At 40.1% G+C, this 26,104-nt stretch overlaps 1 protein-coding gene and 1 long non-coding RNA gene across 5 annotated transcripts; one reads left to right on the top strand and one right to left on the bottom strand.

The window, feature by feature from the left end:
- The first annotated feature begins 292 nt into the window (after positions 1-292).
- On the top strand, positions 293-24,670 carry ATXN7L2 (ataxin 7 like 2). Of its 4 annotated transcripts, none has more exons than XM_058175619.1 (11): positions 293-480; positions 3,694-3,762; positions 6,697-6,801; positions 9,037-9,241; positions 10,783-11,081; positions 12,453-12,535; positions 16,312-16,562; positions 16,670-16,862; positions 17,904-18,025; positions 19,599-20,460; positions 24,534-24,670. In XM_058175619.1, exons 1-11 carry the CDS (start codon positions 297-299, stop codon positions 24,546-24,548), a joined length of 2,388 nt encoding a protein of 795 aa, XP_058031602.1. In that variant the 5' UTR covers positions 293-296; the 3' UTR covers positions 24,549-24,670. The 4 variants fall into 4 exon arrangements, with proteins under 4 accessions (XP_058031602.1, XP_058031601.1, XP_058031603.1 ...); XM_058175618.1 differs by having other exon boundaries at positions 296-480; positions 19,596-20,460; XM_058175620.1 differs by lacking the exon at positions 6,697-6,801 and having other exon boundaries at positions 296-480; positions 19,596-20,460.
- On the bottom strand, positions 20,467-26,104 carry LOC131194534 (uncharacterized). The gene is made up of 3 exons (XR_009154219.1): positions 25,970-26,104; positions 24,674-24,715; positions 20,467-23,535 (listed from the first exon to the last, which is right to left on the bottom strand). It is a non-coding gene; the product is annotated as an uncharacterized LOC131194534 (long non-coding RNA).

Raw genomic sequence — 26,104 nt, 5'->3', positions numbered from 1 at the left:
ACTATCTCGAGAACCTAGCTGTCGTAGATCGAGCCTAGTCATGTGCTTATTTCTTAGAATAAGATTCCTACTGCGCTGATGGAACAGTCATAAACTTAGGATCTTTTCTTCCCCAAAGATGGGAATTGCTTAAATTATAGGCCGGGGTGTGGGGTGGACGAACAACTGTGGAAAGAATGAACGAACATGTCCCTGTCTTTTTTTTATCGCTTTTCTTAGCATGCGCAGAGGGAAGGCGCCATGAGCTCGTGAACTACATTTCCCGTGGTGCAAGGAGCAGGGTGCACATGCGCAAGATGCCGCCGGCGGCGGGGAGGGCTGCGCGTTCTCGTGCGGTGATGGCGGTGCGTGGACGCGCGGCGATAGTAGCAGCAGTAGCAATGGCTGCTGTGGATCGGCGGCTGCCGAATCTCGATGACTTCGCGGGGCAGAGCTGGAGTGCTTGGGTGGAGAGAGTTGGGCCGCCTACTACCGAGACAGGTGAGCGCGCCTATCCCGCTCATTAACCTTTAGACAGCGAGGAGCGGCGGGGGGAAGCAGGGGGACACTTCTCAGTCGCCGTTTCTGCTGCCGCCGCCGCCGCCGTCGTCGTCGTCGACGAGCTTCCTCCCTCCCTCTCTCCCTCCCTCCCTTCGCCCGCCCCAAACAAAGGAGCCGCCGGGTCCTAGCGCCGTGGAACTTCTTGCTTCATGAATGCTGCTTTTTGCAAAACCAGGTTTCCCGAGATCTCCCGAATTCCTAGAATGGATTCCACTGTCGAGCCCGATGTAATTGGAGGACATACTGTGATTCATCTTGGTGTCGATCAGAATCTTTGTTCCCCGTAGTTTCCACACACACCACAGTGTTAGGTGATTCTGTCCTTTGCTTTGATCCCGCCTGACATGCGGGTACTGTAGTTAGTTATGCTCTATTCACAGGATTCTACCCGACTTTTGATCTTTACTGTATTTTGAGTCCACGGTTATGTATGAAACAGTCAATGTAAATTCCCACTAGGATCTTTGAGCCCTGCTTTCATTTTTCCCCGGTTCGTTTGAGAATTCTTTCCTCGGATTCTTTTAGAATCACTTTTTTTACTTTCTCCAGGATAGCATCCCATGCTTTGATATGTTCCTGTGTTGCTTACAAGCCACAAAACACCTTGCTGTTCTTGAATTCTCGCCTGGGTCGCTCTAGACTTGCTGCTTGTTTTCTCTCTCTAAATGTTCACATTTGCCCTTTAAATTCAGCCAGCTAATATTTTACATTGATTTTATTCTTTGAAATCCCCGTATAGCTGCTTCTCAACCAGTTCTTTTAAAGTGTCTTCATAAATCTGTGTTGGTTTTACCTCCAGCTGTGCTGTTTCTCTGGATTTCCTCCTCTTCAAGTTATTCCATTTTATTCAGATCTTTGCCTTGGCCACTGAAACTGGTCCCCGCCCATCCATCTGTTTCGCATTCCTTGCACCTTCCTTCTATCTTCTATACTAGCAAGCTTCTTTTGCTCTGTTGACTTGGCCACTAAATTATCACCCACTAGAATCTCCTTGCCTCTCTGCCTTTCCTCTCTTACCAACCTGATCCCTGACGTCTCCATGCTCCTCCTCCTTCATTCTGTTGTGTCCTTTGCTCTGCTTGCCCTCCCTTATTAGAGGGGCAGGTTGAAAGTATATTAACATGGTGGGTGGATGTCTTGGCCTCTGGTGATTTTTGTCCTTGGAATCATTTGGGAAAATTGCCTTTAGTCTCTTTGACTTTCTCAAGTGCAACCTGACAGCAGACTCCAGAAGGGGCGGTGAGAGTCTGCGGAGCTGTCCCTGGTGATGCTTTTTATATTGTTGAGCTTCTCCCTTCCCCCACCATTATCTTGATAGAGTTAGTGCCTTCGTATATAATTCCTGATCTACTTCCAGAGCCAGCAGAGAGTTGGTATGATGGCTCCTGTATTTTCAGAGATTTAGAAGCAAGTTATATATTTCCCTTGCTCACAGCTCTCTATCGAAGTGTTAATACTTATTTAGCATCCACCTTTCGCCCTAATCCTGTGATTTAAAAAATAAAATAAAATCAACTATTTTGAATGTCCTCCTTCTGTTTTGATGCTGAAGCAATTGATGCATTTTAACAAGTACATCTTATCTTTGTGTATGCACCAGGTGGAGAGAAATCTATTAGATGCAGAGCATTAGATGTTGGTTAAAGTCAGGAGTCTGGTCCTGATGACCATCTCTGTGACACATTCGCATTGCTAATTTGAAGTCATATCTTTGATTTTGACCTCATTGCTAGACACTTGTGGGCATTTCATGAATGCCCCTATAGTGCAAAGAGATTCCCAGGTGGAAAGTAGTAGTAGAAAGATTAGTTCTAAATTCATTTATTTGATTCGTCATGTACATGTGGAGACTGGATATAAGACCACAATATTAGGGCAACTTACATGCACAGTGGTGTAAGAAAATGTCCACTGTAATGAAACCAGAATATTCTGGTTTACAACATGACACTACCAAAATTTTGATTCCATGAGCTAAAATTCAGCAGCATTTATATACCTTGAAATTTGGGGGGTTCCATTTTGAAGTCCATCTTAAAGCATCTATTTTTTGAAACTTGATTTGACTGCTAGAATAGAGTACTGATCCTAAAAAGTGCATAGATCAAGTACACATATTATTGTTTCCTGTAATGCAAGCCTACCTCTTTCATATTCATATTCATTTTACATATGTGCTTGTTGAATACTGGTGGGTGATGGCTATTTGAAAGCTAAATGAAAAAAGAATTTTCAAATGAAACCTTACCACAGGAGTTGATCAAATCATGTTCTTATCCTATGGCCACATTGTTATAATTTGCAAAGCCTCCATGGGTGGAGCTATATGCTTGTCACTGTCTTCTACACACCTCTTGATTTATATAGATTGGCAGAGCAATTCTGCTGAAACAGCAGGCAGTGAAGTCTGAGATTCAGCAAGTCCACTACTATAAGCTCACAGAAACTGAAGAACATCTGCTGTATTAGCAGAGGTGATTCTTAGGGATCCTTATTTTCTTGGCAACTTTAAGAACTGCTATGATTATTGCTGTTATTAAATTAACTCCTTATCTTCGGTAAAGCTCAGGGTGACCTTGAGCAAACCAGCCTTACCTTTTGCAAAAGGTTGTTACAAAGGTAAAAATAAGACAACCCTTGCACAGTTCTTTCCTCAAGCTCATTTGGAGGCAAGGTGGCATACAAATGTAATAATTTTCATCAAGAAATCAATTTCATATGCTTTTGAAGGGGAGAGGATTAATTTAAAAAAAACCTATTGAACCACAAATGTACTAGAGACATTGTGCTATCTGCTTGCAGATGGATCTCTTCAGTACAGTACTAGGACATAATGTAATTGGAGAGTGCTACATGGCAAGTTTGAGAAGGTGTGATGTGAACATGAGATTGAAGTTCCTCTTGCTACTTATTTGTCTTGAAATATGTTGTAAGCCTATTCAACCTCCCGGCATAACCATACATACCCTACTAAGCCTTTCTATATAGAATGAACTAATTCTAATTGCACATGTTTTGAGTTGAACTTTAAGGGGTAGAAAGTATCCATTTTAATGTATCTGGATGCCATTCTTGTTAGCATTGAGAGATAATGTATCTTAAGTAGCTTTAATTTTGGCTGATGGAAACAATTTTTTTAAAAAATTTGCCTAGTGTCCGATCTGGAAGAAAACAGTAGGAATGGGAGAAAGAAGATTGATGCAATGACCCTCATTAAAGAAGGTAAGAAAAAATCAAACTCTGATGAAACATGCACTGTAGAAACATTTGCTCTACAAAGATCAAAATCAAATCTTCTGGATTTGTAAATGCTCTGCAAAAAAAAAAAAGGATAAATATTAAGTCAGGGGTGAAATCCAGCAGCTGGTTCTGGAGAACCGGTAGCGGAAATTTTGAGCAGTTCGAGAACCAGTAGTGGAAATTTTGAGTAGTTCAGAGAACTGGCAAATACCACCTCTGGCTGGCCCCAGAGTGGGGTGGGAATGGAGATTTTGCAATATCCTTCTCCTGCCGTGCCCACCAAGCCAGGCCCACAGAATCGGTAGTAAAAAAAATTTGGATTTCACCACTGCTATAAGTATTGTATATTCCACTATCTGGAATGATAATTACTGCATTTTCACACAGCAGGTGAGCCTTAACTTAGCCTATATAGACTTCTCAATTCTGCAAACAGAAGACTGTGATTTTGCTTGCCCATGGAGCAGTAACAGGCCCATAACTTTGAGTGACAGCCACAATAAGGTTTGCTGCATTATGACAACCAACTCTAATTACTCCATGACACAAGATTTGTGGGGAAAGGAAGAGTTGGAATTCATAGAACAAATCCTGGGCAAATATTTTGATACTGGCATTTTCTGCTTTGCTACATCATGGATGGCAGCGGTGGTAAAAGTGTCCTATTCCATGATTATATTCTTGTATTTCAGGGAGGATAGATATTTTGCCATTAAAAAGTAATGGATTTTTCCTAATTATGGCAAGAAACTTAACGATAAAAAGAAGGAATGCACCTACAATTTATTAGGAAATCAATATAGTCTTGAAGACACAGTATGTCATCCTTGATATTGGAATCAGTTTGTAGATTTTTGTCTTGAATCTTCCCATCTTGCCTCTGTAGCTCTTTTATTGACCAAACAGTTAATATGACCTTTCCAGAGATTAGAGATAACCTAAACTAGTTTCTCTTTTGTTATGATTTCATCTCTATGATTTCTAACAAGATGAAGTTGCATGAGCCCCAAGCAAAAGCCACTGACTTCCCACCATATTTTGCCTAAAGATCATCTGTCCATAGTTTCCCTTATATTCATATTATATGTTCTCAAGCATTTCTTAAAACGAAGTTAAATAGACTTTTATAGAGACTCCAGATGACTCATGCAAATGAGTCAAGGCTGCAGGGAGGGGCCCAGTATGTTCTCAGACTGTTCTTTTCTGACCTCAAATATCAATCATACTCTGTCCATCAGTTCAGTATTTTAACCAAATAAATGTTATTAAATGAAAACTATGCTAGAACCCATGCTAGAAGAGATAAAATCAAATCCAACTCATCTGAGTCCAGTCTCTGTTAATACCAATAGTTAGAAAAATATGCCCTGAGTCACAATTGCCTGTACTCTCTGCCAAGAAATCAGACAGCTTCCTCTATTTTGTGTGTCTCTCTCTGTGTGTGTATACACATATGTTTCTAAAGAAGTCCTGCTCTTTATTAGAGAAAGCTACAGATGCAGATTAAAGTCCTACTAGAAGGTAAGAATGTTGACATCAGCAATGACATCAGGACCTGAAATTATTTTTCAAGATCAGATTGTTCATACCCCAAACTCTTCCTACAGTCCCCTATGCTTCTTTAGCAGAACTTTGGAAATGTGAGTTACACTGGACCCCCAAGCCAGAATGTTTAGATGAACCTCTGCTGTGCTTTTGTCTGACTTTTGCAGTCACTTTGAACCAGCCAAGCCCTTGGATAGTCTGCAATTAGTTGGGCCTTGTCCCTCCCTCCTCTTTGGCAGCTTTCCTCTATTTCCTGCCCTGCTGCCCTGGGTCTTTTCATTGCTTTCTAGCCTGTCTATGACTCTTTGTTTTCCATTTCTGCTACCCCAGCTGTGCTAGGAGGTGGGGCTGCTTGCTGCCAACGTTACAGAGCATAGGGCAGCATGTGAGAACCCCCTTTGCCAGATGATAACCATTTGTTCTGTCACCTTTTTGGTTTTTTTAACACGTGCGCCCATATTAGCTGGGAGAGGCAATATCCCTGACTAGATCTGGAGGCCACTGGAGGCCACTTCACTCAGTGGCAGTTTTCTAAATCTAATAGCCGCTTATGAAAATATCAACCTAAATGTTAGTAACATATAAAATAATTGGATACAGATTGGAATGCCTAGTTTGGTGGGCTAGCATTAGATCTGTCTTTTTTCAACCCAATGCCCTCCACATAAATTTGCTTTCAAGTCCCGTTATCATTGGCTGGTATTATCAGGTTATCATAAGAATTGAAGTCAAAACTGAGGGGTGATGAGTTGGGGAATGTTGCTTTAAGGTACTGATCATGTAGCCTTTCAACTAAAAACTAGGCACTTCTTTTGCTAAGTAACAGAGTATAGGCTCCGCTATTCAGGTCTTGCAACTCCTGCTGTTGAGAGATGATTAGCCAGTTACAGCAAAGAGCATTTGGCTAGCTGGACCAATGGCCTGACTTGATACAAACAACCACTGATTATAACCGAACAATGTACCTTGCAAGCACTGGCTGTTCCATCTTGCACCCATCAAAAGAATCCAAGAAATGCTAGTTTATGAAATAATTGTGACAAAAATACAACTTTTTCTTCTGAGCTCTCTGTGCGTATGTCTCTCTCTCTCCTTTTAAGTCAAGAGAGAGAGATTCTGTGGTTCTCCAGGTGTTGCTGAATTGCCACTTCTTACAGTTCTATCAGCGAGCTCAGTGGTGAGGGATGTTAATAGTTGCAGCTAAGCTGCACACAGAGGTTCTCCTGACTTAATCTGTGCTTTCAAGATAGGCTGGGCATCTCATTTTGCTCATAGGTTTGCTTACACGTTTCTTAGACTGCAAAATTAACAGGGTGACCTGGGCCTCTTCCCCGAGTGTGCTCTCATCGCTCACATCTCTTGTCCTTTCAGACATGTCTATCTTTGGTCATTGCCCGGCTCATGATGAGTTCTACCTGGTCGTGTGTAACCACTGTGGCCAAGTGGTCAAACCTCAAGCCTTTCAGAAGCACTGCGGTAAGCTAGGCAGTCAACATGCCAGTTGAATGTCTGTAGTCTCTCAGGAAGTTTACTTGGGAGTAGTGCTTCTGCCTGGGGGCGGAGGTGATGATGGTGGTGCCAAAAAGGCCCTCTTTTTGGTTTCCTTCCTGAAAATAGGGAAGCTCCTCTTCCCTAGGATTACTTGTCAGTGAGCAAGGAGACTGTTGGTAAGATAATAGTCAGGAAACAAAGGATACATTCTGATAGGGTGATTCACAAGATGATATTTTGCTCCTCACACCCCAAGATTGGGAGGCAGCTAGAAAATGGCCAAAACTGCATGTCTGCATAACTTCTGCAATATATGTATGAAAGACATATGAATAATTATGTGCATCTAACAGAGCCATCCTTTTAATGGTAAAAGATACCATTTGCTAGAACAGTGCTTTGCTTGAATTGTACATCTGACCGACCCTTTCCCATCTAATACTTTGCAAATGGCATTACATCTCCTCTCCTTCCCAGCTGGTATAGCTTCCTCCTACCAAATTCTAACTTTTAGAAATAAAATTATGTTTGGCCAGTTTTTAGCTGTTTTTTTCCTTTTGTGATCTCAAAATTCAGCTAAGGAAATTAAATGTAAGAAATTTCCTTTAGCAAACATCTGTTAATTATTTACCTTCATCTCAAATTTCTACCTTTATCCAGAGCTGGATTGTTGCCTGGAGGGAGATGAGGGGAAGTAGTCATTTCACGAGGATTATCAAAATCTTTTTGCTCACTACCAAAATCTGTTCTGAGTTGGAGCAAGCCAAGCGAAGGGTCTAAATTTGAAGCCTTTTGGCGACTTGGCGAGTTGTAATTTAGCTTGTTGGCAAATAAGAGGCAAAAGGGGGAATAGAATGACAGAAGTATCCAGAATGTGAGCAAAAGTCGCATGATGCAGTATTCTTGCTGAAGCAAGATAGGTTGGATCTGCTCAGTGTTTCAGTGGACAACCACATATATCACTTCAAATTATATAAGTGAAGAAATACCATTTTTATTTCTGTTATGTATTTATACCCTAGGCTTTATGAATCATGCATAGAAGGACAGAATATATAATTCTATATATTATAATAATAATATATAGAAGGACTATATAGTGGCAGCCACACACACACACAAACTATATGAGGTTTCTCTTCTGAGCCCCATGGTTGTGTCTTGGTGATTGGCTATGTACAGTTAATGATGTTCTTCCCTAACAAACAGGAAAGAGAGAGAGAGTAACCTCTCTTCTGTCTCACAGCTCTCACAGACAAAATTATCTGGGACAAATTTGAAAAGGTGCAATTTGAGGGTTGCCAGCAAAAAGAGCCATCTTGGTGCAGTGGTTAAAAGCACCAGACTAAAAACTGGGAGACCATGAATTCTAGTCCTCCTGCCTTAGGATGAAACCAGCTGGGTAACTTTGGGGCTATCAGTCTCTTTCAGCCCTGGAGAAAGAAGCAAGGATAACTGTCTTCTGAAAAAAATGTCAGGAAAACTATACAGATTTAACTATGTAATAATCAGAAATCAAGATTAGAAGTGACTTGTAGTAGCAGCAAAGAGTTATGCTGAGGAACAGGAAGAGGCTTTAAATATGATTTGGTAAATGGGAGAGCTGTACAAATGTGCTTCTGAATTGTGGGAGCTCTAGACTCAGTTCTAGATGCTGTCATGTACTTTGGCTCTAAGGTTCTGGGTGAAAGTTCAAATTTAGTAATAACAGGTCTTTCCTAGGGCAGTATTGTATATATAAAATCAAGTTTGCAGGTGGGGTGGTGAGTAGATAAGAAAAAGAAAGATCCAGAATTTTGCAGTGAAAACTATCTAAATGATTTTTGACTTAGAATGAAATACAGAATTGCATAAGCTCTCTCTGACTTAGTTAGCCTGTTGGCCTGTTGTGATCCAGGGATTCAGTTTTGACTGGGAGGTGAGCAATCAGGCTAAAGTACCTATTATAATTTTTGTACATTGTTTGCATTATTTTTATCCCTGAGTAGCTTTGGGAGGAGAACAATATTTTGTTAATGGCTGATGAAAGAGATTGGGAATCATAACATATTTGTAATAGAATTATGGAAAATATGCTTTTAAAAGGCCCTGGCTTACTGTTGTATCTATCCAACTTCATACCCAGGGCAGACCTACAATTTGCAATCTGATTGCTGCCTCACAGGCTCCTTCCGTGTCTAGCCAAGCTTTCTGGCTAACAGCATTGTTATTCCCAAATAGAGAGACGTCATGGACCTCTCGGCAAACTCTGTGGTCGGGTGCAGCCTTCATCCAATTTGCAGAAGTGTCATGCAGTCAATGGGCGACCCATTGTCGGTGGCAGTCATGGATCCACCAAATCATGGAGGGAAAAATCCCAGAGCTTCTTTAATCAAACCCAGCATGTGCCAGAGAAGACAGACAAGATGCCGAAGGACAACCTATGGTAAGAGGCTCTGGGGTTCTTTGTGACTGATAAATCCAACCATTCTCTTTGAGAAGATCTCAGCTCAGGCAAATGTTAGAGAAAGCAATCCTAGCTGTTGGTTGGTTGGTTGAAGTGTGGTAAGAAAGAGAAAAACTATCTGCTTCAGGATAGCTATAAAAATTGAGCCGCACAGCTATAGAAAATGACTGAATAAACGAATGACTATAGAATAAAAGTTAGAATACATTCTGAGGTGACACAGGAATCTGCAAGCACTTCTTTATATTCTTGTTCTCTAAGGTTTATATTTCGTGCAAGTATAAGAGAAGTTTTTTTCTTTGAAGATTTCTATTCAAGTGATTGTGAACTCTTGATGCTTAGAACAACACTGCTTTGAGTGTGAAACTCTTCTGAAGTGCTCAAAACAGCTCATTTTGCACTTGAAACAGCTGTTTCACACCTGATTAGGATGTTCTGAGTTTGAAATGGTCAGATTAAAAAAGTTTTGCACACTCTTAGTTTGATTCACATTTATGGTCCCATTTGCTACAGATAGTTCTGGAAAAGATGATTTTTGAAACATGGACTTTATTTTTTTAACTTTTTAACTGTCTTCTTTTATAGTGGATTGCAACTCCAGAGGAAATCAGAGCAGTAAAATAAACCCATGTACCGTATTAATGATGCAAAAAAGGAATACTATGTACTCCCTTCATGCCCTTTTGATACTTCTGTGACTTCTTTCTATTAACTAATTAATTTCATTTATTTAATTACAAATGCTGATGGAAATGTAGCATGGAAAAGCTAGCAAGCAGCAGTTAAAAATGTACAGTCAAAACAATAATTTGTTTTCTGCACTATAGATGGAAGTTTGTTCATTTATTTAATGATTAAGGTTGAATTCCATTAGCAAGATAACAGTGTTTGGAATTTTTTGAAGTCTAGTGAGAAAATACGATTGCTCCCTTGGGTTTCAGATGACCCCATTTTTGGTTCCAGAGTGTATTTACTGAAATGGAGCATATTTACTAACAAGGTGAGCTGTGATGGCAAATGTTTATCTAGTGTGTTTAAAACAGAGTGTATTTACTAAAAGGTGAGGTATGATGGCAAATGTTCTAAAGTGGGTTTTCTTGGCTTGGCCTTTTGATGTCTGAAAGTGATCTGGAAGACTATGTTGCTAGGTGCCGGGATCATGTGGGAAGTTATCAATGTTGGTACTCCCCATTTTTCACAGACTCTTATTTTACCATCTGTTAGAAGCTGAGCTTTATTTTCGTGTCTTTACTTATTCTACTTCCTTCTGCATCCCTTCTATTTGGGCAGCCCTTTCATACAATGATTACATGCTGCTTCTTTTTTTAAATCCATAAATATAATGCTAATAAATGAGGAAGGCGGCTTTGTGAATGAAGCTGCTGCAAGAGTTTGCCGGTGTAGAACTCCAACCCTCATGAGGGTCTTTACAATACCTCCCAAGTTTGGGAATTTAGATGAAACATAATTTCAGAAGATTGCATGTGACGTCAACACCAAAACACTGTTTTGTCCTCCAGCTTGTTTGTGCCTGTAGTGAACCTAGAGAAGATCTCCGGCCTTCCAAAGTCCGATGGAGATGGAATCAAAGCTCCCGCTCTGCTTTCTGACACTGCCATTCCCAAACAGTCTTCAGTTAACTCAAAAGAGGTTCTAGGCAAACCTTCATTACTGGCGTCACCAAAAGAACTTCTGACATCAGCCAAAGCTGGCAGCACCTCCGTAATAACGGCTGACACCCTGAGCAGGAAACTGGAGAATGCCTCCAGCCTGAGTGAGAAAGAATTGGGTGTTGTAAAATCTCTGAAGAAAATATCTCGTGAGTCTTGCTTTTCTAATTGTGTATTCTTCTGGCTGGAGGCAAAGTAATAAATAGTTAACCCATCAGGAATGATTATATAATAGTGTCTTTTTAACGGGTGGGTATTGTAAAAATAAAACTTGGTTTGGCAGCCGTATTTCCTAAGCAAAACCTTTCCCATAAATCCATCCCTCATTGTAAGGAAGAATGGGTTGCTACCTAGGTCATAGGGCAAAGTTGAAAGAAAGTTCTTTGCAACTTTTTGCTTCCTTAGTAATCCTGAAGGGAGAGAACCGGGTTTCTAGGATGCCAGCTTAGATGCCTCTTTCCATGTATATTTATCACCTTTCTCACTTCATCCTTTGTCAAAAGAAAAAGGGTGTGTGTGTCATAACCACTTTGGAATTTTTGCAAAACCAGTGTATCTACTATGCAAAACCAGTCTGTCAAGTTTAATTCCATGAGGTTGAGCATTTGTCCCAAAGGCACCTGAGTGGGTGGGAAGGGAGGGAAAACTGCATGCATCGGCTCACTTTTAGGCATTGGGATTATAGGATTACGTGGAGGATATTAACAGCTATAGGAAGTAAGTTTGTGGGGAAAGAATATGGTCTTCTCCAAGCCCCCAAAGGATTTCTCTTTTCCATTAATGCCATATGATCACAATTCTGGGCCAAGACAAAAAGGATGTCACCTCAATGTCTATCCAAAAGATACGATTCTGTGTAGGCTGACCCATAAAATAAAATGAAGATCAGCAAGAAAATAAATATACAAATACAAAATGAGACATGCCATTCATTTACAGAAAGAATTGTGTTTCATGCACTTCTGACACCAAAAAGTGAATAATGGTAGTTTTGTTTTGTGTTTGAAATACAGGTAGTCCTCGATTTACAACAGTTTGTTTATTTACACTTCACAATTGCAGTGGCACTGAAAAAGTGACTTATGACTGTTTTTCACACGTACAACTATTGCAGCATCTCCATGTCACGTGATCAAAATGCAGACACTTGGCAACTGACTCATATGTATGACGGTTGCAGTGTTCCGGAGTCACGCGATCCCCTTTTGCGGCCTTCTGCCGTGCAAAGTCAATGGAGAAGCCAAATTCACTTAACAAGCATGTTACTAATTTAACAGTTCCAGGGATTCATGTAACAACTTTGGCAAAATGGGACAAAACCCAGTTAACAACTTTCTCACTTAGCAGTAGAAATGTTGGGCTCAATTGTGGTCGTAAATTGAGGACTACCTGTGCTACATTTTCAATAAGGGGGCTGCCTTCATAAATCCAAGGGAAATGGCCTATTGGGTGGGGAGACACTTCATTGAACCTGCAGAAATGTGACTCTTTGGCATCTGATTCTGTATTTGTTCCCACAGGGAAAGAATGTGACTTAAACCGCCAATGTGGCGTGGTGAACCCTGAAACTAAGAAAGTTTGCACTCGGTTACTGACCTGCAAGGTAAGACGCTGTGCAATATAAGCCTGCTTTCTACAGTGATTGGAGAGATGAGAAGTGCAGAGCAGCGAGTTGCCTTTATGACTGTCCTTCTCATACTTTATGGTGGGATAGGTTTCTTCTTTTCAAGAGGCTGTCCTCCTTTGTTTTTAAGCCGCCTTGAGTCACCATGAGCGAATAGGCGGCAATATAAATTCAATAAATACATAATTAATGGCAGTCTGGCCTGGGGATCTTTAGCAGGTGATCTTGTATCTCCATGCAAATAATTGCTCTGTCTGCACATTGAAACAGTGGAGAGAAGTTTTTGTATAGGTGCTGCTGTATCTTCCTCAGGATATCTTATTGGAATGCCAGCAGGGATGTTCATATGGGAAATTAAAAAACATCAAAATCAACCAGGGGATCAGAGCCCTTCCACTCTGTATGTGGATGCAGTGTTGATGCAGACATGCTTCGATTGTAGTGTGGTAGTTGTGGTATTCAGACTGCAATTACTGATTTAGACATACATGATAAAGTGAATCTGCTTGAATGAATGTGGATATTCATTCAATATTTTTTGTGAAAATATGGAGTAGAAGATTATTTATTGTTGGTGATAAGAGAGGTCTATGATGGAAACAAAATGTGTTAAACATTATGCTCGGAGAATGATTCAACAATAACTGGAGGTAAGTCACGGATAAAGGACTTCTCTAGGTTGCTTAGTGTATTTATGGATAAATGTATAAGGAATGATTGCAATGACATTAGAGGTGTGTTGGTTTGGGCACATGAATATACATGTAGTTTTGTATGCAGATGATGCTGTGTTAACTGAGAACAGAATAATTTGCAGTGAATGTTAGAGTGTATGATGCAGGGAGCAATGTGAATGTGGCAATTATGTTTGACAAGGAAATGGAGTGAATGATTTTAAGTTATACATAAATGTGGGGGAGGGAGGAAACTAGAGGAAGTAGACGGATTTGTGACCTTGGTAGGATGATTATTAAAGATGGGGAAATGGGTTGAGAAATTTTAAGATGTGTAAATACTGGTGGGTAGTGTGTATTCTGTGTGAGGAATGAATGCTTGTTGAAAGAACGAAGATGGCTAGGAATAAAAGCATGCTTCTACTTGATCGGTTACATGAAAATGAGTGTTAGATATTTCAGGAGAAAGATATAGGAAAGTTGAATGGGATGTTTAAGAAGGGCATAGGGTGAAACGAGAACACAACAGAGTTGAAAATGAATGCATGCTGAGTTTGAAATAAATAGGAAAGTCAGTAACCGGTCCAAAACATATACACTATGGTGGCTTGATCACTTAGATAGAATGAAGGAGGATTGAAATGCAAGTAATACATGAAGGAAGATTAAGACAAAGGGGAAAATTAAGAAAGTTCTGGAAAAGAGCCTCAAAAAGAAAAAGGTGAGAAAGTTAAAAGACCAAAACAGTGTATAGATATGGATATAGTAGAAGGAAGGATGTTTGCAAAGAGAAAGACAGGGAGATGCATCCTGAATGTTATTGGTATAAACTAGATATGTGTATGAGGGGTCCTTGGTGCTCTCTGAGCTTGCTGGTCTTTTTGCAGATGTTTCATTACCCATATTATGTAACATCATCAGGGCTAGTAAGTAGCACAGTTTGCAGCCAGTTTCTAGTGGCTTGATGGAGATGGTCTTAGAGATTTTTTGGTTGAGCTGTCTGCAGTTGGCTTCTTTGGCAGTTTCTTGATTGGGATATCACTTTACTTGATTGTTGATCTGATGTTAACCTTGGAGTTAATCTATGCTGACCTGGTTGCTGGTGATTGCTTTGTTCCTTTTTGGGCTGGTTGATTTATTTATTTATTTATTTATTCGATTTTTATACCACCCTTCTCCCGAAGGACTCAGGGCGGTGTACAGCCAAATAAAAATCCACAATATACACATTAAAACAAAATTAAAACAAAACATATTACGTATTACAAGATTGTCTCTTGCATAGTCTATAGATGTAAAGAGCCAACAACCAATAGCCCAACCAAAGAATTTCTAAGACCACCTCCACCATCACTGCCAGGACAAGCCATCAGAATAAAAACTGACAGCAAACTGCACTCCTTACTGATGAAGTTACCTAGTTTGGGTAATGAAACGTCTGCAAGAAAACAAGCCAGCTCAGAGATCATCAAGGACCCCTCACGTCAATCCCGAGTTACAAATATTCTCTTTTATTAGATATGTATATGTTTAGCTATATATCTTAGTTCATACCTTCTTTATCTTTGTCTTACTGTTGCTTATTCCTAACACAACATAACAAAGCACAAAATAGAATAGAATAGAATAGAATAGAATAGAATAGAATAGAATAGAATAGAATAGAATAGAATTTATTGGCCAAGTGTGATTGGACACAAGGAATTTGTTTTATGCTCTCAGTGCATATGCATATTTTATGCATATGCTCTCAGTGTACATAAAAGAAAAAAAATACCTTCCATCAAGGTACATTTACAACACAAATGATGGTCATAGGGTACAATTTAACCCTTAATGATAGCAACAAAAAGTTACAGTCATACAGTCATAAGTGGAAAGAGATTGGTGATGGAAACGATGAGAAGATTAATAGTAGTATAGATTTAATAAATAGTTTGACAGTGTTGAGGGAATTATTTGTTTAGCAGAGTGATGGCCTTTGGGAAAAAACTGTTCTTTTGTCTAGTTGTTGTGGTGTGTAGTGCTCTATAGCGTCATTTTGAGGGTAGGAGTTGAAACAGATTATGTCCAGGATGTGAGGGATCTGTAAATATTTTCACAGCCCTCTTCTTGATTCGTGAACTATACAGGTCCTCAATGGAAGGCAGGTTGGTAACAATTATTTTTTCTGCAGTTCTAATTATCCTCTGAAGTCTGTGTCTTTCTTGTTGGGTTGCAGAACCAAACCAGACAGTTATAGAGCTGCAAATGACAGACTCAATAATCCCTCTGTAGAACTGGATCAGCAGCTCCTTGGGCAGTTTGAGCTTTCTGAGTTGGCGCAGAAAGAATAGTCTTTGTTGTCCTTTTTTGATGATGTTTTTGATGTTAACATAACATCATATAACATATAACATAAACATGTTACAAGTACAATGAATATATTTCCTTAACATAGCTTTAGATAAGTTCTCTTTGTGAATAATATTACAGTATATGCAACTGCATGTAACAATTTTTCTCTATTTTGTAACAATAAACCAGAGGGTTTTTTTTCCCAGCCAACCCTTTAACAAATCTTATTTAATGTAGTATCTGTCAGAAGCCATATGCATTCCCAGCAAGTCTTGGATTCAGGTTAAGATCTCTTCCAAAATATGCTACTGAACAGTCATGTCTAATGTGACAAAAATGGAAAATTATTAAACGTAGGGTGTGGTTAATGTTTAAATTGAATGACATTAAATTTGGCTTTGTCTTCGTTTTGATTCCTGTTTCAAGCAATCCCTGGTGCATGGCCACCTGTGAGCCCATTAAAGGATCAGATGTGGTCCTCACCCCAAGAAAAAATTGTCTACTCCCATAGCAATAATGTTTGTCTAACCATAACCTCTGCTTCAGTGCCAGTCTCTCAGAGACTTGTTAAAATGTTCACCAGAGAAATGTCACGTACGCTTTTCATAAGATTGTACCACTCATGGGGTTTTATGTGGGATGTTCTTTATTTGACAATGACCTGTCATCATATCCTCTCTCTGAGCTTGCTTTTCTACCTGCCAGCTGATAAATCTAACCTATCTATCTTGCTTTGTGCTCCAGATCCATTCTGTACATCAGCGTCGAGAGGTGCAAGGCCGCACAAAGGACTTTGACGTGTTAGTGGCTGAACTGAAGGCCAGTACCAAGAAAGGCGAGTCTCCCAAAGACAAAAGTCCAGTGAGGAAAGACATAGCTAGTGAACGGCTGTTGCAGGACTTCTCTTCCATGTCACAGACTTCCTTGGCTCTGGCCAATATTTCTGCTCCTTCTTGTCACACGAAACAACCGTATTCCCACTGTGCACTTTCCAGGTAATACACATTTGAGATGAGGGAGCAGATATGGTGGTATCCACCGTACCTTCTGGAAATTCAATTCACAGCAAGCTCAGTTCTTATTCTCTTTCTGCTGCTTTCAGGTCTGGGGTTTCCTCCGAGAGTGACCCTGATGACGTGCCTATATCTTCTAGCGAAATTGACAACCATCTCTACCGTTTCCCAGCATCGAAGAGCACGGGCCGGGTGACAAGCGAGGAGAGTGACGAGGATGCCACAGATGATTCCCGCAAGCTAGATTGCCGTTATGCAACACGACGACCCCATCCCCAGGCAGTAAGTGGCAGACCGAAACGCGCCCTACTCTTTTTCTTTGTTGCTGTGGGGCTTTGATGGGAGATACTTGGCAGATGTTAAAAGTGCAGCTATAGGGGAATGGAGTGTTGTACTCTTGAAGCTGTGAGATGGTCTTCTGATGCCAGGGTTCACGTGTCACTCTAAGGCATCATGTGATGTGTTTGTTTTTGGCTTAAGATGATCTTTAAATCCAGACATTATGCTTGTTCAATAATGTTTAGCCCAATGTGAAAATTAAATCACTATGTCAAGCCCTTAGTCTACCTAAGCTGGTGTGTGGAAGGGCAGGAAATAACTCCAAAGCAAAGGAACTCCTCTTGGCTTTGAGATTAACAGTTCTTTTAATTCAGTCAACCAGATTTTGAATATTGGGGTTAACAAATGTAAAGCTTCTCTGCTATACAGGTAGTCCTCAACTTAGAACAGTTGGTTTAGTGACTGTTCAAAGTTACAACAGTACAGAAAAAAGTGACTTGTGACCGTTTTTCACAGTTACGATCTTTTCAGCATCCCCATGGTCATGTGATCAAAATTCAGAATCTTGGCAACTGGTTCATACTTACGACAATAGCTGTGTCCCAAGATCATGTGGTCACCTTTTGCGACCTTCTGACAAGCAAGTCAATGGGGAAGCCAGATTCACTTAACAACCAACTAACTTATAAACTGCAGTAATTCACTTAACAACTGAGGCAAGAAAGGCCATAAAATTCACTTAACAAATGTTTCATTTAACAACAGAAATGTTGAGCTCAGTTGTGGTCATAAGTCGAGGACTACCTGTACTAATGAAATGTGGGTTGAATCCACACAAAAGTAATTGTTCTTAGAAATTAAGAAGATAGAGCTGACTTAGTCTCTCTTTCTCACTAGCTGAAGAAATGGAGGATAGAATGAATAACTTCCTTGATATAAACTGTCTCTCCTATTTGTCACTGTAGAATTTGAAAGTGTGCTCTTTGCATGATTGTGAGTTTTTAACACTTCGATCCTTCCATTAATCCACCCCCACCGGAACAGTTCTGCACTTTTGGAAGCAGATTGATGAGCCCAGGTTGTTATGTGTTCAGTCGACGGCTGGATCGGTTCTGCTCTGCACTTAGTTCCATGCTGGAGAGACATCTTAGCTCACACATGTGGAAGTAAGTTACCCTAGGACAATGCCAAACAAATTGGGGAAATAATTGGAATGTGCTTCTGCCTTTGCACAGTCGTATACATGAATTTGGGCATGGCATGCAGTGGAAGAGAATTATGATGTCTTCATATATAAAAAGTCAGATCTAAGTCACAGTATAATCTTGCATATTTCTTAAAACCAGTCCTGATTTATTTATTTACACAGTTTGTATCTTGCCTAACAAACTCTGAGGGCTGACATAAAATTGTATTACTAAATTTGTACTCTTAAAACAAGATTTAGCAGCGTCTATCCAACACTAGAAATATTTAGAGGTTGGGCCTGTAATGCACAAGAAGAAGAAAAAAAGGGAAAATTGCAAAAACAGACCCTCCTTATTCCTGAAAATTCCATTATATTTATTTGTTCATATCTTTTTAAAACTACTATTTTTTCCTGCTTAGTTATGGCTTAAAGACATGTAACAGTTACAATGAAACCGATTGGTTAAAAAAAACAACCCCAGAATAAAACCACTAACAATATGTAAAAAAAGAAAAAATACATTTTAAAAAATAGAAATGGTAAAATGGTGCAAAGATTAAAAGGCACCCAAAACAACTGTTAGAAAACTGAGACATTGTCTTTACCTAGTGCTATCAAAAAAAAGTCCAAGCAACAACAGAAGCTTGGTGGATTTTCATATAGAATATTGTTCCACAAACCATTTATCATTCATACAGCATGATAGTTTTACACTCTTGTCATTATTGTGCAAACTTGAGAGAGGTATCATTTTTTTTAAGAGAGTTTTTCATTTTCATCCCAAGCAAGACTGGAATTGTTGTACGGTTTTGTATCTCTTTGACAGAAATGGCATCTGAGAATATAAAAAGATATTTAGATCCTTAGAAACAAATAGGAATCAGTTAAATATTTCTTGTGTTCCAATAGGCAGGCAGGCTCACCTTTATACATACATGTGTTTGATAGGAGGTGGTCATGTGTTTTTAGCTTTTTCCCCTCTGCTTCGTCCCTTTAAGTCAGTGCCTGTAGAAATATTTGTTGAGTCTTTGCTGTTTGGGGGGGGGGGGATTCTCCAGTAGATGGCACTGGATTACCAAGTTTGATGGTATATCCTTCACAGACAGAAAACCTATCTGAACAATGAGTGAGCCTAGCAAGGGAAGAGGTTGCAAGATGACGGAGAAGATACATGTATTTCCAGGCATCTGTTCTTGTAAAGACCTTTGAATTTGACAGCAAACAGAGGCAAAAGAAACGAAAGAAAAAGTTTTGAATCTGAAGGAGAACAGAGATCCTTTATAATTTGGAAATACTGCTGTAATACTGTACAAAGCGTAATCAGAAAGAAAAAAAGCAACAAAAAAAATAATAAAGATGTTTTGTTTGTCCAGGATAGAATAAAGACAGCGTTCCCTGAACAGGGGATTGGACTAAAGACCACCAAGGTCCCTTCCAGTCCTAAGATTCTATGATTCAGTACTGATGTCTAGGCAGAGTAATTGAAAGCTGGTATGTTAAACAAGCTTTGTTTCTTAACTCTTGTTTTCTTGCTTTGACCCACCCAGAAGGATTCCTCCAGCTGCTGATCATCCAATTTCCACATCATCTCCAATGCTTTTGGGCTTCTCTACATCCAATACATCCCCAAATTACAATTCCTCCCTGGTTTGCAGCCTTCCCCACAGTACCCCAAGCAGGACCTCTGTATCCTGGGCAACTTCAGTAACCATGGCATCCAGGGACAGCCGTAACCACCATAGTGTGAACTATGCAGTTGGTTCGCCCCATGCCGCAGCTGCCTGTAGCCAGTCAGACTGCATGGGTGGAAGCCAATCCATCACCTCTCCACTCCCAGCCAATACCCCATCACCATCATTCAGCAAGTTGCCTTCGAACAAGGCCAGCAAGTCCTCCAAAGCCAAGGAGATGGCTGGTAATGTGGAGCCAGAAGCCTTAGCTCGGAAGCGCAAACAATCTGCCAGTGTCCCTGCTAGCCCACCTTATAAACAAACTTGTTTCCTTGATCTGGGCAAGAACAAAGCAGTTGGCTGCCAGGTGTCCCATCCATCTGCCAAGGCCAAGACATCTGCAGTGGCTTCCTCCAACCTTTCCCTGAATGGGACAGTCTCTTCAGGGGCCAGGGTCAAGAGAGTCAACCATCTGGATTTCAGGGCACCTAGCCACATACCAGTCAAAGCCTCATCACTGGAGAACCAGGGCTGTTCATTGAATGGTCCAAAAACACTGCTGACCAATTGCATCTCAGATGAAGAGGCCAAGAGACGCAAGAATTCAGCCACCTACTGTAGGCCAGTGAAGACCAAGCATTTGCCCTCATCCATGCCTTCTTGTTCCTCATCTGATTTGGGTGGCTCAATCAGAAGGAAGAAGCCAGTTGTCTCCTTTGAGGAAAAGCAGAATACAATGAAGGTAAGCTCCTGCCTTGGACATTGTAAGTGTATGGCTGGATCTTCTTCCACCTTGGAAGAGCTGTACTGGTATTCTTTGTCTTCATCAGCTCTGTTTGCAAAGTCTGCATTCTGCCATTACAAGGCTGACTTTTTCATAAACAGGCAAACAGGTATAACACTCCAAAACAAATAAAATCAATATTGAAGTAGATAGCAACACATACCATTTAGTTTCTGCTGTTGCGCTATTTAAAGTATTCAGATGTGGTATTTTCTCAGGTGTGTTTGCATATATTTATTTATTAAATTTAAATGCCACCTATCTTCTTGATAGAATGATCCCTGCATTGCTACATACAGTATTTGAAAAATAATGCACCAACACTGAACACCAATGAATGGTTACCATTTCAAGTCTGTATTTTTTATTAGTATGGGTAAGCTTTATTTAGTAAATTAGCCAACTGAACCACGAAATGATCAATATTTTTAAGAAATAAGGGCATGGAGCAGATAAGTGTGCATTTTTATTTTCTCGTGGTAAGAATAGGATTTTTAAGCAATGTTGTTGTTATTATTTTTTGCTTATTGTTGAAGTATTTTTAAAATTTCTGTACCACTCAATAACAAATATTTTGAATAGTACTTTTTTAGTTGTACTTTTTTAAAATATAAAAAGAAATTCAGCAACATTGTTAGAGTGCGTCAGTTTACAATTACTGAAAAGTCAAATGATCATGGAAACTAATTTTATTGCTGAGGAAAATCTATTTCTTATTAAATTCTCAGGAGGGTTATTTATTCTAAATAATAAATACAGAGGAAATATGCAGCTAATATCTGGAATACTAGCTTTCAAGCTACATGAAACTGTGTTTTAATTCTGCACAATTTTGTAGAACAAAACACAGAGACATAATGGCTGAAAACACAAATCATACCAAGTTTTAGTATGTCTTAATTCTGGTTCATCCCGAGGTATTTCTAAAACAGTTTATGGCTTGGCACTGTGTGTTCAATAACCATGATTAAAATAAACCTGGGCTGTGATGTGTGTAAAACAAGCACTCCCGCCTTTCTTATTCTGCTCTTTAGTTTTATGCAGACTTTAGCATGTGCTAAAGATCCAGTTCTGTTTCCCAACAGGATTGCTTGACCATAAGAGCTGTACAAGAAGCAGCAGTTCACAAATGCAGTTTTTTCATCATATGAAATAGAAAAGCAGCTTTGTCTGCTAAAATGTTCTTCTGCTCAGTTGCTGTCATCCTGAGGAATTTGTTGTTAGTTGCGAAGTCATGACCCCATGGACAACGTTCCTCCAGGTTTTCCTGTCCTCTACCATCCTCTGAAGTCCATTTAAGCTCACGCTGACTGCTTCAGTGACTCCAGCCAGCCACCTCGTTCTCTGTCGTCCCCTTCTTCTTTTGCCCTTAATCTTTCCCAGCATTAGGTTCTTCTCCAGTGAGTCCTTCCTTCTCATTAGGTGGCCAAAGTATTTGAGTTTCATCTTCGGGATCTGGCCTTCTAAAGAGCAGTCAGGATTGATCTAGGACTGACCGGTTTGATCGCCTTGCAGTCCAAGGGACTTGCAGGAGTCTTCTCCAGCACCATAGTTCAAAGGCCTCAATTCTTTGGCGCTCAGCCTTTCTTATGGTCCAAGTTTCCTGAGGAATGGGTGGCAGCAAAATGGCAGCTAAGAGCCCTTGGAAGGAACAGGAATATATTTAGTTAAATATATTGGAATAGTCAGGTTTTGATCAAGATCAGATTATACATTTTCCTGGAAACATAACTGAAGAAAAGAGACCGCATGAAACATTAGAAACAAACCTTTAATTTAAAGATTACATTTTTTGTCTCCAGTATAATTAATATCTCATAACTTGCTGAAATCAAGCCTCCGGACACACTGATAGATGTTAGTGCAATGTTGCAAATTAGTTAAATTTATCTTAAAATGAGCCGAGTGGAATGGGGAATGAAACCCCAGCTAATGATCAGCAGCCCTTTTGATGTTTCTGTTTCTGCCAGGCACACCTCTGTTTTCTGCAACTCAAAGAGCTGTAAGTTTCCTTTTGGGATAAAGACATCTGAGCGTTTAAGGCATCTGAGTTCAGATAATATTGGAAGTTTTATGGCAGGGTGTGAGAAAAATTATGCTCCCACTAAGAAATCTGTTTCTAAAACTTTTTATGAAAGGCTGAACGGATATACCATGTTTCTCCTAAAATAAGGGCCCCTCTGAAAAATATTAAACCACATGCGCAGCTGGTCCCCGCCATTTCCTCTGGTTAGGGTTAGGATTAGGGAGACAGAGCTGGAAATCAGGTAAGACGGCAAGAAGAGCCCCATCTTGCTTCATGTGCCCCAAAATAATAAGACCTCCCTGAAAATAAGGCCAAGCGCTTATTTCTGGGTTCAAAAAAATATGACAGGGTCTTATTTCTGGGGAAACATGGTAGGTATTTTGAAATGATACTTAGATTACCTTTAGATAACTGACATGAGGAATGTCGTGTCCTACTCCCACTCCGACGAACGAGTCAAGGAAGTCCGTAACAAACTTGGCAACGAAGCCTCTGCAGCTTGCCAAGTTCCTTCGAGGTTTATCAGGGCAGGCAGGAGTCCAAGTTGTGACTTCAGTGATAGGGTCCGATATCAGCAAACTAGATAAGATTTTGCTTGACTCAAGGTTGGAATACCAAAAGCAGGTCCTTTATATAGGCTGTGGGGTGTGGCTCCATGACTCAGCATTTATCCAGGCCTGCCCCACCCTTCCTTCTGCTGGCGTCGCGCCTCAGATCTCCGGAAGCGAGGGTCCACCCACTCTGAATTGTCTTCAGCTGGATGTGCTGTCAGTGTCTGGGAAAGGGAGGGGTCAGAGGGAGTAGGCCCGGGTAATTCCATCACCTGGCTGGCTTCCTGCTCTGAAGGCTGAGCCAAAGGAACACACGCTGTATGAGTGAGGTTTACTGGGCTTCTCCTTTCACTCTTTGAATCCTCTCTGGGCATGGGGCCAGGGCCAGGGGCTGGAGTCATGACAGGCCGTTCATCTTCATTATCAGACTCGGAGTTGGAGACGGGAGGGGCCCGGCTGAGGAGAGGAGGGAGGACGAGTCACAACAAGGAAATGCTGGTATAGTATTCAGTTTAAAAGTAAGAAGGATCTGCACATTCCTTATTGTCAATTTGAGGATCATATAATCCAATAGTCTGTTTGGTACCACCCAGCCAGAGTTCTCAAAAGCTGAATTATATATTTATTAAATATATTATGCTACCAACTTTAGGTATATTGTTATGCTAAAACAGTTCCCAATTGCCAGCTCAGGAACAGATAGGGCTTCTTTCTGCTTTGAGTTAGCTTATTTCATTTGTCATGGAAATATAAACTAAATCCAGTACAGATTTCATTTTAAAACTTTTTTCCTGAAAAATTAAGCTGCGGTTGCTGTGATAGCTCCCGATATTGGGATTCCAGCCACTAGTGACTTGGAGGTTCAGTATATATAAGTCAGAAGAACATCTGCCCAGCTGCCCAGGCTCACTCCTTACTATATTTCAGTTGAATAAATCTCCCTACACTCAGAATTTCTTATACTGTATGTTCAACAAAGATTAAATCCCCTTGGTTAAGCAAAGTGGGCTGGAAAAATCTTTCAAATGTTTTTGCAGTCACATGGGGAAACTATGAGGAAATAACTGATTGCTTGCTGGAGTACAATGTGAGGTTTTTGTGTCACTCTGGATTAATATGAACCTCTAATTATGGACAGTAAGGGAACAATTCCTTACTATACTATAGTCCAATTTACGTACTTGCTGTAGAGAGTAGAATGGGGAACATGTTTATTTGAAACCAGATCCAACTTTTTTTCAGCTAAATATTCTTGTTTACATTGTGCTATGACAACATATATCAAGTCCATTTAAGTTTCATGAAAGGTTATTAATAAGTATAGCTGCATGTCCTTTGGTCATTTCAAAACAGCACTGGCTACACACTAGCCACAATAGATACATTTTCTATGGTTGGGATGACATGAACTGCCATATTCTGCATTGACAGCCTCTTCTTTCTTCTCTTGACAGTCAAAAGCACATTAACAGCAAGTGCCTGTGTTCTGCAGAAGCCAGCAGTCTGAGAACTCTGTCCATGGATCCAATTCGAAGCCTCTTTGCTTTTTATAACTTTATAGTATTTTTTTAAAGAAAAAAATGCTCTAAAATACCTGAAGACTGATTGTTCTTTTTTGGTGTTGTGGTGGTTTTGCCTAGAGAAATAAATAAAACAAGGAAACAAATAAGTAAGTTAAGTAAGTGAAAGGAGAAGGAAAAGAAAGACAAAAACTGAATCAAAGGACACTGATAAATAAGTAAGTTAAGTAAGTGAAAGGAGAAGGAAAAGAAAGACAAAAACTGAATCAAAGGACACTGACAAAAATGCAGAATCCCTTTCCCAACTATATAATGACCGGAGGGGTGCAGAAGCTGAGATCCCATATAATAATTAGGATTACAGGAGATATTAATATTTTGCCATCTTCCTGCATGTGCAACATGGTTATTAGCACAACCTGGCAAATAACTATCATATTTTTCAGAATATAAGACGCTCCAGACTATAAGACGCACCTACCTTTTTTGGTGAGGAAAACAAGAAAAAGAAATCTGCCTCTGCCTCCCAGCAATTTTGCCTCCTTGCAGCAAACAGCAAATAGTCTGCTTTACTTTCATTTTCATTTTCAGCATAGCTTGAGTAGCACAAGAAAAAAAAAATCTGCTCCCAGCAATTTACCTCCTTGCAGCAAGCAGCAGAGGTCCACGCAGCAATAGGCAATAGCAATCCCTGCAGCCTGAAACAGCTGAGAGTCTGGGACAATCAACTTGTGCTAATTAGGCTGTGCTGAAGCTGAAACGGGCTGTTTCTTCTTGCTGCAAGGAGGTAAATTGCTGGGAGGCAGAGGCCAAAGGGTGGGGGCCAGTGGGTGAGCGGGGCTACATAAGACGCACCAAAAAAAAAAAAAAAAAGAGGTGCATCTTATAGTCCAAAAAATATGGTATATTGGCAAATGCCCATTTTCTTGCTGTATTTTGATCATCCTTTTCTCCCTGTTTCTAATTGTATCTTGACCCAGCTTCCCTCTCTCTTTGCTTCAAAGTACTATTTGCTTTCAAAGCAGAACAAAAACCATGTTTCTAGCATAGCGTATATACATGATTGCTGTATCAGTGCAATAATGACTGAAAGCACTATTTTCATCTCTATTCTTGGTTTGAAAACAGAACTATTTCAGATGAGAAGAAGGCAGGATTGCCTTTGCCTCTTCTCTAATGTTAAAAAAGGTTATTGGCTCAAGATGAAGAAAAATTAAAAAAGGGAACTGGAGGATAGGGATGAGCATGCACACTTCAACAAATAAATTGTTTATTCCCCACCAAATACAGTACATAAACACACATGAATTGTTTACATGCAAATTAAATCAAATGCTGGCTTTAGTGTTTTTCTATGGCACTTAACTTACAATTCCGCTAATCAGTCCACTTTTGTACTCCAGATTTCCCCATCTAGGTCACCTTATCGAACATTAGCCAGCACCATAGAAGTTGAGGTTCAACACATCTGGAAGGATGCTGGTTTGAAATTGATTCAGTGGCTC

This window comes from Ahaetulla prasina, chromosome 3, assembly GCF_028640845.1.
Source record: "Ahaetulla prasina isolate Xishuangbanna chromosome 3, ASM2864084v1, whole genome shotgun sequence".
In the NCBI taxonomy this organism is placed as follows: domain Eukaryota; kingdom Metazoa; phylum Chordata; class Lepidosauria; order Squamata; family Colubridae; genus Ahaetulla; species Ahaetulla prasina.
This window is presented reverse-complemented; position numbering and strand designations above follow the sequence as displayed.